The sequence below is a fragment of the Babylonia areolata genome, chromosome 29 (genome assembly GCF_041734735.1).
Source record: "Babylonia areolata isolate BAREFJ2019XMU chromosome 29, ASM4173473v1, whole genome shotgun sequence".
NCBI classification, from domain to species: domain Eukaryota; kingdom Metazoa; phylum Mollusca; class Gastropoda; order Neogastropoda; family Buccinidae; genus Babylonia; species Babylonia areolata.
The window spans coordinates 25177957-25191521 of NC_134904.1; the positions used below are offsets into that span (position 1 = coordinate 25177957).

The following is a 13565-nucleotide window of genomic DNA, read 5'->3' on the forward strand; positions in this document are numbered from 1 at the left end:
CTATCAAGTCTGGGACTAAGATTCCAGCGTCCATGTAACCAAGGTAAGGCAACTGTTGTCCATCAGCACATTCAATATCCAGCAGGCTGTCTAACTGCTGAATCTCCAGGTGACTCAAATACCTGGAGTGAAAAGACTAACAGTGGAGACAGATGAGCCAGTGTCCAGGAGAGCCACTGCTTGCTGTCACTCAATAAAGATCTCAGCTTTGTTGGCGTGACCAGTGAGTCCTTCCAAAGGCCTTTTTGTTTCTTGAGGCTGTTGTCCCAAACCTAAGAGTTGCTTCTCGTCATAGGTTGTCTGTGAAGATCCCGCTTGAGATGATCTAATCTCACCAGACATCCAGCAGCAACGTGGTCAAACTGGCCACATCTGTAGCACTGAATCCGGCGCTTGCTTGACACTGAAGATCTGTCTCTGTAATGCCCCTTTTTTCTGGTGTACAATGACGCTGTGATTCTGTTTGAGCAGTGATTGGTTGGTTTTCCCTTTGCTGACTTTGGGCGTTTGAAGTGACCTGTTTCTTTAAGTTTGCCATCTCTTTTGTAAGTTATTGGATTTGTGAAGTTAATTTCTTGATGGCTGACGACGTTTCTTCCAATGATTGGTTCATTTTTGATGCCACTGGCTTTTTAGGGACATTGAACTGAGGATGTTGTTTTTCAAGTCGACGAAGAGCAGTTCTCAGTTCTTCAAAGTCTTTTATTCGGTCGTAGATACACATGGAGATGTCCTTCAGCTCACACCACAGTCCTATGCACAGCATCTCATTGGGAGAAGAGGGGAGGGGGCCTTGCTTCTTTACTTGATCCAGGATCTCTTCCAGTTTGCAACTCCAGTCTGCAACTCCAGTCAGCTACAAACTCCCCCAGGCCTTGTCTGGCACCATAAAATGTGGCCAGGAGGTCCGACTCTGTGTCTACAGTTCCGTAGATACTGTCCATCTTTATTATGTCAGATACAGAAGCATCCGTTCCCATTTGTATGAGCACTCTTCCTGCTTGACCATGGATTGACGATCTCATGGCATTTGAGACTTCTTTCTTTGGATACTGAGTTGCTATCAGGCTTGAAAGTTGATGTCTCCATACAGGATAGCTTTCTATGTCCTCCCCAGTGAACTTCACGAGTCATGGTTTACCAGTAGTCACATTGACAACAGTAGTTGAAGTGTCAGCCATGGCAGAAACATCCGAATACTTGCTCTCAGCCATTTTAAGAAAACAACTTCCAATGGATAATTCGTTTTAAATGTCCGAAGGTATGACTGAAAGGAAACCCTTCTCTCTTGAGATGGGTGAAGCTCTGTGGGCAGTGAGAACCAGTCAGTGAACACTGGCAACACTGGGGTGACGTTCCGAGTGGTGATTAATGTTGGGCGCCATTTTGTAGCCGGTTGGGCAGGGTTCTCACCAGTTCTCTTGAAGGCTTTATTGAGGACGGGCAACGTATCAGGACATGGGTAAAGGGAACAGGAGAGCGGGGGGTTAAAGGGCAAGGGACAGTACTCGTACCAGGAGGGAAATAAATAAGTAAATGAATACCCTGTGGACAAAACAACAAAGTCCTCGTAAGCAAGCGTACAGTCATGTCTCTCTATAAGTTTATTCACTCACTCACTCCAAACATCACTTTACAAATATTACACATGAATCTACAATTGTTACAAATAAATGTGTGAAATGACTAAAATATCCCATTAATTGAAATGAGCAATTGCTTTCAACTGACCATCTGGACTGCCAATTCGAAATGGTCTAATTTCTCAAAGATATTTATATAAATTCTAGAAACTTCTAAACGTAAGTTGAGGTTACATTTCGAGTAAAGATTAACTCGGTTATTCGAAATAATTGCAAATCCGTTGAAATGCATAACATCTAAACTCGTAAATAATATTAATAAGGAAATACAAATAGCATTTACATTTTGGTATCAATTTCTCAATGCTGGAAATGCTTACTGTAAAATATGATATATTTGCACTCACCCTATCAGGTTGACAGAGGCCCACACACAATGCTGTTGCCTTTTCCCTTTTCAAGCTAACAGAACTGATGAAATTACTGGTTCTTCTACAAGGAAAGGTAGGAGAACTCACTTCGTCCGTAAAAACATATGAAGATGCAGCACATCCACCCTACATGAATATTATTTTGCACGTCACAGTGAAGTAATCACACTAAAGCTAACAGGGGACATGAACGTGCACACACACACTCTCTCTCTGTCTCTGTCTCTCTCTCTGCGGGGCAAAGAGAACAATTTCATCCTGTTACAAGGGCATGACTCCTGGCTGGTTCTTTTCTTCTGTAGTGTTTTCGACCGCTAGTATTGGATGCCCAAGTAGGTGCGGTTTCCTACTAGGTACAAGGTGAGACAGGCTTTGTTTAGGGATCCTTTTATCTCCCCTTCCCCGTCAGTGTGGGGAGAGCAGTGCTGTCCCTAAAAAGGGCTGCTCTGACGCTGTGGGAGGATACGGGCGCCAAATCAGCCCCAGGCTACGGCCGCGCGGACGACCATCACCCCACAGCCGCCTACGTGCAGAGTCGTGACTAGGAGCTGCCAGCAGCATCCTCTGCCTGCCCCCGTTACCACTTCTCCATCGCCGCAGGGCTTGGGAAAGCTAGGTGTTGAAGGGCTAGCTCGCCGTTCCGATATTAGCCTGGTTGCCTGACCACCGACGCTCAGAGTCCCACACGTGCAGATACTCAGTGCCACGTGTAGAACGGCCTCGACACTGCAGGTGCAGGTTTTTTCTTCAGAGTTCCGTCTCCTAGGAGGACTTCCAGCCAAGGATAAGCCCCCCCCCACCCCCCCTCCGCCTTTTGGTCATCCTCTTCTGCCTTCACAGCCGTTGGGAAAGGTTTCATCTTACGCCGGGTCCGTCGTTGGGAGACTTCACATGCAGCAGGTAGAACTGGGTTACTTGGTACCAGTTGCAAGGGCGATGTCCCTGACCTGACACAACAAACAAATTGATGGCATAGAAAATACACAATTCTCCACAAAATAACATTGTATGCATATGCATTTAGAAGAAGAAGAAGAAGAAGTGAGAAGGAATGTTAAAAAAAAGGAGAAGGAGAAGAAGATAACAATCAAATTTAGACAAACACGCACTGGCACGCGCGTACAGAAACGAAGTGATAATAATGTCTGGAAGTTTGAAAAAAAAAGAAGAAAAAGAAAAGAAGTGCTATTGAATCGTATAGCGAAATTGATATGTAGCGCTTATGTTAAAGTGATCATTATGTAGTGCTGAAGAACTCAAGGCTCGGAAAAGATAATGTTATCGACACGAAGTGTGAATCATTTATTTTAGTTCTATGAGGCGTCGTCTGCTATGGATTTTGGCAGCCCACGTCGTGTTGAAACTGCTGTGGACTGAGGAAAGTGTAAAAGTGTCTCAACCAAAGCATTGTGTAGCAAAATCAATGAGTATTGACTCAAGTGATTTACTGGATTGATATGATGCAGTTTCTACACACACACACACACACACACAGAGGACACACACACACACAGATTCTCAAAAGGTCAAGTTTTCAAAGCGTTAGATTTCTTTGTTGTCAACTTTGGTCCAGATTGGCGCCTTCAGTTGAATCTGAGTACAAGTACTTTTTTCAGGGTGAATAAGGAACGACCTTCGTTCGTAATGGTAAATTCAAGATCCACTGGTACATCAGTAGTAGTAACATTAGCGGCCTAATCGGGTTAAAATGACTGACGTCCTTTTAAATATACTTCTTCCCCCTTGTTTCTCTCTCATTGCGTGCGTGTCCCCCAGTATTGCTTGATAATTACATTGATATGCATACATTTTTATGTCTTGTACTCTCTCACTCTGTTTCGCGCTCTCTCACTCTCACCCTTCTGTCATTCTCCTTTGGCTATGTAGTGGTGCAAATGTCAGTTATTCATGTGTCCATGAAGGAAGGAATTTTTGTTTAATGTCCCGTCACACATATCGGTGATTGAAGACATTTTGTAAAAGTATTTATGAATACATCTGAGTATTATCGGTTAGAATGGAGGGTTGGGGGAAACTGGGCAAATGAGGGTAAAAATGTGGGTGAAATTTGAAAGAAAAACAAAACAAACAAACAAAAAAACCCCTCTAAATACAGTTACAGGAAATTACTTAAAGGACTTCGTAAAAGAGAAGTCGTTAAACTGACAAGCGAAACAACTGATAATGAATGCAAAAAGTCAAAAACATCAACGTTCTCAGTCACTTGTGAAGACACATTTTCGTGTACAAAAGGCTTCATCAAGCTACAGTGAAAAAATTATATGCTCAATTGTCAGGTTATTAAAGCATATACACTTGACATTAGAACAATACTTGGTCCGTAATGAATTTGATAATAGTCTGAGAGCTAAGCTCAGAATTGGTCTGCGAATCGGACCAGAGTCTGAGAGAGTCAAATGACGAGGTTTTAGACTTGAATTCAAGCACCTATAAAAGTCTCTTAATAGTATATTGCTTATTTCCTTGTATGACAATGGGCAATATACTTTTATACTATCTATATGATTTTTTGCTCCCCTTTTTGCTGCCCTATCTGCTTGGTCGTTATAACGGAATCCAGTGTGGCATGGTATCCAACAAAAATCAACATTTGTACCCTTCACAAATAGGGAGTGCAATAAATACCTAATTTCAAAAAATAAATCTTCTCTTTGATATACTCAAAAAGGAGCAAACCTTTTAAGACAGATTGAGAATCAACACAAAATAGGATATTACTTACTATGATTGGTATATCAACAAGATGTTTGAAGCCATAAGGATGGCCACCAATTCAGCTGTAAAAATTGAATGTCCCTTACCTAAATAATATGATTTTTCTGTTTTTAGGTCAGGAATGACAAAAGCAGATCCTGCACTGCTATCATCCAGGACCGAGCCATCAGTGTAAACTTTTAAATGATAATCAAAATTTTCTTCTAATTCAATTCTGACAGATGCTACTATCATATGTGGAGATTCTCCTTTTGTTGTGTCAGAAGCACATATGTTGACGTTTGCTTTTGTTAACTCCCAGGGAGGAACAGGTGGCACCAGAACACGAGGTGCCATATCATGCAAATCAATGTCTGAAGAATTTAAAATATCTGACACATATGTGCGAATGGTTTGTAGATTTGAATTATTTTGTGCATTTTTTGAAAATCAATATCAGACCTAATATTTAATTCCTCAAAATCATCCACTGCTGTACATCTCACAATATATTTAGCAGAACTTAATTTTCTGATTTCATCTAGTGGTAGAATACCCGCAAGCTTATAGGCTTCTGAGGTCTTAGTATGCACAGGTACCCCTAAAGCCAGTTTCACAGCTTTACTGTCAATTATTTGCAGCTTCTTTAGAAATGTCGGCGGAGCAGAAAAGAAAATTTCTTGACCGTAGGTCAATCTTGATCTTACGAGAGATGTCGCTAAATGTAAAAGAATTTTGGAGTCTTGTCCCCAAGGAGAGTGACTCACAATTTTTAAGAAATTTAAACTTTTAACTGCTTTAGTCACCATTGAATCAATGTGTTTCTTCCAGTTTAGTTTTGAAGTAAATAGGATCCCAAGAAATTTGATTTCCGACTTGAAAAATATTTCACGTCCTCCTAAAAAAAACACGTGGTAGTTTGCTGGGATTATAACCATTATTAAAGAGGATCAAATGTGTTTTTTCTACAGAAAACTCAAAACCATTAGATTGCATATAGCTACTCAGTTTATCGAGTTCACCCTGAAAATGTTTCTGTACATAATTGATGTAATGCAGGCTTGTCCTTTTCCTCAAGGATGTCTGAATCCATATAGCAGTATCATCAGCATATTGAGCCAGCTTGGTAGATGATGAAAAACATGTATGTAAATCATAAAGCATAATGTTGAACAACAATGGAGAAATAATGGAACCCTGCAGGATTCCCATGTTTATAGGCCTAGAGGTTGATAAAGTTACTCCCACTTTTGCCACTACATATCTCCCACTTAAAAAGGATTTAACATAGTCATAAACATGACCCGACAGACCAATTTGTTTCAGTTTAAATAACAGTCTGCTATGCCATACTCGGTCATAAGCTTTAGTAAGATCGAAGAAGGATGCAAGGATACTTTTTCGCTTAGAAAACTGTTTGTGATTTATGGTATGTGTTGTGTATTTTTGTGTGTGATTAGACTATTATCAAAGAGTTACAGTTGCCTTTTTGAGGGTTAATGAAAAAAGGCATGATCTTGATGTAAACTCTTATTACTCCAAGATGAAAAACATTTCCTGTTTCATTTCAAAGGACATGAAGAAGTGTGAAAAATCTGTACTCTCTTAAATATATAGCCTGGAGAAAATATCTGTTCAGCTTACTAAGGGCAGAAAATATAATTCCCTCACTTGTAAAATATGACTCTGAGTCTGAGGCAGTAAATATGGGGGAAAAGATAACTATAGCTTCAAAAACTTATTAAACAGTAAATAATTTGTGCAGTTAGCAATTGGATGGTCAAAATTTGATTGGTTATGTGTTTGTATGATGTGTATTTCTGTTGCATGCCAATATACTTGCAGTATGATATTATTCATTTTGTTTTCCTTGTATTTTTCAAACTGTGGAGTCAAATGATTGGACTTAAGGAACTGTACCTCAGCCTCTCCCCCAACCCCCACCTTGTCACTTGGACTGTTAAGATAATGACAGCAGTAAAGCATCAAAGTCTCTATATCTCAATTCTCACTCTTATTTCACTAACAGTGATTGCTGCATCTCATAACTTAAGTACTCCCTTTTTGTGGATGATGTTTGGATGGTTTTGTTTGTCACAAGATGTCAAACCCATGACACCCAAGGACAAAATTGGTCTACACTCTAAACATGCTGACTCCCAAATGATATGTAATGAAAGGAAATTGTTATATAATTTTAATACTCCCCACAATCAAACTATACACAACACACATGGACAAAAAGAAGAAGAAGAAGGAAAAAAAGAAACAACACACACAGACAAATCGAAAAAAAAAGGAGAAATATCACATACTCAGACCCAAACCACACACACAGAGAAAAAAGAACATGAAAATAGATAAATAAACAGAATGGATGATTGTCTACTGTTTCTTCACTACAGCCACAGACACATTGTTATTAAAGTGTGTAGGCACACACAGGTCCTCTAAACCAAGCAGCCCAGTTGTCCCAGTGGCCAAAGGTATGGTAGAGGCTGGCAAGCTCTCACAGCCTGTTGACTGGTCTTGGTGGTAGTAGAGGTGGAATTGGATGGGAGAGCAGATGTTGATGAGTGCATTTGTAGTCAAAGGAGCAGGTCCCGGTGACCGAGAGATAGAGAAGTAGAGAGAAGTAGATGGGTGGAGAGAAGATGAAGAGAATCAGTGGACAACAGGAACTTGAAGGAGTGAAGCCTTTGCTGAATTGCACTGGCCTCACTCCTACTCTTCCCATTCAAGGCCTTAAACAATTAAACACTCAGCTAGACACTCAGCCAAACAGCTGGCCAGTCTGTGCAATCCACAAATTACAGTGTTCAATCAACTATGGAACAGCTGAAGCTGACAGTACTGTTCTCAGCTCATCAGCTACCACAATGTGCACAGTATTAACCTGCACATAAAAATTAACCCCCACACACAACACTCATCCGGTACTGGGATAGATTTACATATGCCATGCACATTGGAAATAAACCCACTGTCAAAATGATAATCACACATCATTTCACAACATGTGCACATTTCAAAGCACATACAGGGAATTATCATATTATCTCAAAATACATATACTAACAGTGACACACACATGAATCAAACACAGCATGTCAGTGCTGCATCCACTGACACATTCACAAGTCAGTCAATCATTATTGCCTCGCTCGGGTAAAGTCCCTGGGATGGATGGAATTCCCGCAGAGATCTTCAAGTCTGCTGGTCTGGTGACCCTCAAAGTCTTCCACACCCTCCTCACCAGCATCTGGGAGGAAGAAGACATGCCCATGGACTTCAGGGATGCCACAGTCGTCTCACTGTTCAAGAATAAGGGCAGCAAAGCTGACAGTGGCAACTACCTGGGTATCTCCCTCCTGTCAATTGCTGGGAAGATCTTGGCTTGGGTCATCCTCAACTGCCTCATTACCAAATTATTGGAAGAAAACTTGCCAGAGGCACAGTGTGGATTCCGTCCAGGTCGCAGCACCATCAACATGATATTTACAGTCCATCACTTCCAAGTGAAATGTAAGGAACAGAACACTGACCTCTACGCTGTCTTCATAGACTTGACCAATGTGTTCGATACTGTCAGTAGGGACAATCTTGTCAAAGTTTGGATGTCCAGACAGGTTCGTGAACCTGATTCGCCTGTTTCATGATGACATGACTCGATTGATACTCTCTGGTTGAGAAGTGTCAGTACCGTTCAACATCGCAAATGGTGTCAGACAAGGATGTGTTCTGGCTCCCGTTCTCTTCAACCTCTTCTTCACCTATGTGCTCAGTCATGCTGTCAGGGACCTTGAACTCATGGTGTACTTGAGGTACAGGTTGGATGGAATTTTTTTTTTTTTTTAATCTTTGCCGCTTGAGCGCCAAGACCAAGACAATGGAGAGGATCATCTTGGAAGCACTCTTTGCTGATGGCAGTGCCCACATGGCACACAAGGAGTCCAACCTCCAACTCATTATCAACATGTTTGCTGAATCTCTTTGGTCTCACCATCAGCCTGGGCCAAACAGAGGTATTAATACAACCTGTCCCAGCTTCCACTGCTTGTCCCTCTCTATCACCATGGAAGGGACAGAGCTGAAAACAGTGGAAGAATTCAAGTACCACAGAAAGCACCTGACAGCTGGAACAGTTCCACATGTGCAGCCAGAGATCAATACTCGGCATTCACAGGCAGGACCAAATATTGCAAACTTAGAGGTCCTTGACAAAGATGAGACAGCCAGCATCGAAACCATAATCTTGAAAACTCAGATTTGATGGACAGAGCATGTCATCTGAATGGAAGACTCCAAGATGCCTAAGCAGCTGCTGTATGGTGAGCTTTGCTCAGGCAAGTGGAACCAAGGCTGGCCATGCAAGCAGTTCAAAGACTGTGAAGGCCAACGCAGCCCTTGCTGGGATTGCCCCAAAGCTGCTCCAGCACTGTGCACAGGACAGGCATTGCTGGCATGCTATCTCCAGGCAGGCACATGTCGGCTTTGAAGAGGGACGCCATGCAAGCATCACGGAGGCCCGTGAGAGGATGGAGATAGCAGCAACTGTGCCAGCTGAACCAGGACAGTTCCCCTGCCCCCACTGTGAACGACCATGCCATTGGAGAATTGGACTCACAGCCACCTGCGAGTCCACAAGAGATGAGTTGTGCAAGCTGTCATCATCAAAACCGATGGACTACCAAGAGGAAGAAGTTGTCAGTGTCCTTTGAGAGTGACACGGTTCTTTGTGTTTGATCCTTTAGTGTACACAGTTCTGAGCAAGGCAAAAACATTGCCAGAGATGTTGGATTTCTGATTTGATGCCATCCAGTTTGGACTTTCCAGCATGTCTCTCATTTATCAATCTGTGACTGCTACATGGCAGCTGGGAAAAACATTCTGACAAAGCTCCTTTGCTCTGCTCTCAATATGAATGAAAATAAAAGTGGATTCTACAGTTATATAGTTTTTGAAATATCTGAATCAGCCACCTTCAAAATTTATGAAGTTATACATATATATATGCCTTTATATTGTACGTCCCAGTTTCTTCATCATTATTTCATTATTCTACCCTTAACCACACCACACTATCTTTATCAGTGTGACCCACCTACATACCATCAACAACCCCTCAAATCAAACTACAATATGACATGACACTTTAGACTTATCCAGGATCCATTCAAGGATTGTATCCATCTCTCAATCTCATTTACACACACACACACACACACACACATCATATATATATATATATATATATATATACAGTATGTGTGTGTTTAATCGTGTGTGTGTTTGATTATTTGTGTTTGTTCAGTGTGCTGCATGTACATAAATGTTTGTGTTTTATTTCTGTTTCCAGTCAAAGAAAAAAGGACTCAGTTTTGAAGAGAAGAGAACAAGAATGATTGATCTTTTGTATGAGAAGGTAAGTTTTTGTTTTCTGCGTGATATTATAATTCTTTTTTTAATCTCTGCTGATTATATTTTAGATTACTGTTTATAAGTTAAAATGAAAGCCTCATCTAAAAAAAAAAAAAACCAACAACAAAAAAAACAAAACCAAAAAAATGGACGGCATGTGAGTAACATTGCAGATGGAGTGTAAGCATGTGGGTATATGCATGCATACAGTATTAAGAATCAGAGTTAGCAACAGATTTTTTCCACAGGCTAAGTAAATAGTTTTTGAAAAAATCTGCCCTGATGAATAGAAGAATTTTAGATTTTGATACACACAGTGGATGGGTCTAATGTAGTTGCAGCCACATCCAGTATTTGTGTAGTTCTCAGAATGTTTTGTAAACAAGCGTACAGACTTACAAACTGACCAGCACTTATATGTTGTGTATAAAAATGAAAACTGTTTTGATACTGTACAGCATTATTATTATTATTTATATTATTCAGCATAACTGTATCTGTTTGCAGAAAGATTTCTTCCAGCTCAAAGATCTAGAGAGGATGGCACCGAAAGAAAAAGGCATCACATCACAGTCTGTGAAAGAAGTAGTTCAGAGCTTGGTGGGTGATACTTTGGTTGACACAGACAAAATTGGCACATCCATTTATTTCTGGGCTTTTCCAAGCAAAGCCAGCCAAAATGTAAGTTGCGCATAAGATGTGCCATGCAAGTCTGTGTGAATGCAAAATGATTATTTACACCATATGTACCATATAGCACATGCTTAAAAGTTACGTAATTATTTCTCTCTGTGATTCTGTCTTTGTCTCTGCCTCTCTTTTTACACACACACACACACACACACACACACAAAAAAAAAAAAAAAAAACAACAACAAAAAAAACAACAAAACTCTTCTTTCTTTTTTCTCTCTGTTTTTCAAACACCAAACAAATACAACCATTTTTGCCTCTACCAGGGCACACAACTCAAACTAATGCTGATCAGCTCTTCCCATCAGCCTGCATGATGGCACTGAAGTTGTGTGCCCATGTAGGAGGTGAGAAGAATCCCAAATATTTGTGGGGCCATGGTGTTACTACTGCGCCACTAAATCATTTGAATGTATATTGAAACAGAATCATTTGAAAAAGGAGTGTCCTATGACCTTTTTATCATCATATCATTAATCTACATTGTTTTATCATTTTCTCTTCATGCATTCAAATCATCCCATGAATTACATATGAGAGTCTTTGATACTTTTTACATTATATCCCTTACTTAGAAGAGTTTGGTATTTTCATTACAACATTACCCTTTACTCAAGTGAGTGAGGTATTTAATCAGCACCCCTTTTGGAATGCCGGGGGCCTGTCAGTATAAATAGCATCCCCACCTGGAAATTTTGTGCTAGAAATTTCCTCTTTTCCATTGCATGCTTTATTTATGTTGTTGCCTTTTCCTTCTTTTTCTGTTGTCTCTTTTTTATGCCTTCCCAGTCCATTTCCCTTTCTTTTTTCAAGCAAGCCTTGACACTTTTTTTCTGCAGTCTATGATGTGCCGTTTTGTTCTGGTGATTAGGTAGTGAGTTTGTAAACACTGGGATGGGCACTAGCTGTCCATTCTACAGTGTTATTTGCCTATGGCCTTTATATATATTTTTTGTTTGGTCCTGAAGTATTATTATTTCCTTTTATTAACATTAGGTGGAAGGCTGACATACCTTGCATGGCCTAATCTTATTTGCCCTGAGGAGCTAGGTGGGTAAGATAATGTGTCATGAACTGTATAAGTTAGTTTATCTTTATGATTTTTCTATATGTAAGTTTTGTGTTCAATGCGGTTAGACATTTGTGTGGGCAGTCCCGATATGGCCCTGTGCGGTTGGCTGGCCTGTAAGCAACATAATAATGATGTAATCAGTGATCTGGTTTTCTCTCCACAACATGCCTTGCATAACAGTCAGGTATTTAACAGACTGGTATTTTATTGCATTGTAATATGCTGAAGTGTCAACAGTATTGTCTGTGTTGAATTTGGGCTGCTGTGCCCAGGGAGAGCATGTTGCCATAATCCAGCACCACCCACTTTGTGCATTGTCTGTCTTTCACTGTTAAAGTGGATTTGTTGACAGAATTTTGCCAGGAACAACTCAATTGTTGCTGTGATTTCTTTTACTTGTGTTAAGTACATGCTGCTTAAGGGGTTTCGGTTTATCTTCTCATCATACAGTCTAGCACCCAGACCAACTCTTATGGTCTTGTGGAAGGGGGAGTAAAAAAATCCTGGTCTGTCCAGGATGGAACTTTGAGTGGCAACGAGGTATGTCTTATTAATGCAGCTGATGATTCCTGTGTCAGATTTGAAGAAACTAGCAGTTCTAGATCGAAATATTGCCAACGTCATGCCATTGCCTCTGCTCCTCAAGTTTGAGGTTCATTTAGATGAATAAATTACTGGAAAAAGGTGGGTAAAATGGATAAATTGTTTTGAAAATCACACATGTGTGATGAATATTAATGCAAATAAAAAGAAAAGAGCACGACTATTACATTACATAGCACTATTATTACATTACTTAGGTGAAGAAGCCTATGAGATCTGTGACACATTTACAGATGAGCAGAAGAATTTTATAGGTGCAGACAATATGTGTGATATGTATACTGTCGTCAAAGATTCATTCACTACACACTTTGCATACAAGAAGAACATATCATATGAAATTTATGAATTTCGCCAAGTTCATCAGAATTAAGAAGAGACTATCGATTCATATTACACTTGTCTGAGAAGCCTTGCTAGTACATGTAAATTTCATGCTGAGAGATCGTTCACTCAAATTATTCATGGATGTCAGTCACAGAGACTCAGAAGATGTGCTCTTCGTGATAATTTGAGACTGACACAAACGCTAGCAGAAGCTCATGGTCTTGAACTATTGGAGATGAGAGTTTCAGAAATGGAAAAATCAGTGAAAGCTCTCAATATCTCAGAAGATAACTCTGCTTAATCAGTGTCTCATGGTAGATCCAGCATGGTTCTTCATACTTCAGAGGGTCATTGTTGCGCGATGCAAATCACAAGTCACAGCAGTTTGGTTTTGCACACTCTCAGAATTCTCAATCAGAAATCACTGCAGCACACACACTTCAAGAGGCAACTCCAGCAGATGTGGTCAACATACTTTTTGTGGTGGTTGCAACAAAAAATGTCACTATTGTGAAGGAAATCTACCACACCAGCACAGCATGAGTGTCCAGCAAAAGGAAAGCAGTGCAGAGCATGTGGGAATTTCAGTCATTTTGCAAAGGTGTGCAACTGTACTGTCCACTGTGTATCAAAAGAAAGTCATGACTTACCTTATCATCAAGTGAAGATGAATGTGTCTTTACGGTGAACAGACACATTTCTTCAAAGACTCACAAGGTC

General features: G+C 40.4%; 1 protein-coding gene across 5 annotated transcripts in view; it reads left to right on the top strand.

Annotated features, from left to right (window-relative positions):
• LOC143274744 (meiotic nuclear division protein 1 homolog) overlaps positions 1-13565 on the top strand; it is an 83390-nt gene that overhangs the window by 9724 nt on the left and 60101 nt on the right. For 3 of the 5 annotated variants that reach the window (XR_013053303.1, XM_076578655.1, XM_076578654.1), the window contains exons 2-3: positions 10089-10154; positions 10658-10831. Coding sequence is in view for 4 of the 5 variants with exons in the window: in XM_076578655.1 (XP_076434770.1) it covers positions 10089-10154; positions 10658-10831 (240 nt within the window). In the remaining variant the exon portion in view is untranslated. Of the gene's footprint in view, positions 1-3562; positions 3662-10088; positions 10155-10657; positions 10832-13565 lie in introns of those variants that run through there. The other 2 variants (XM_076578656.1, XM_076578657.1) reach the window with 2 other exon arrangements.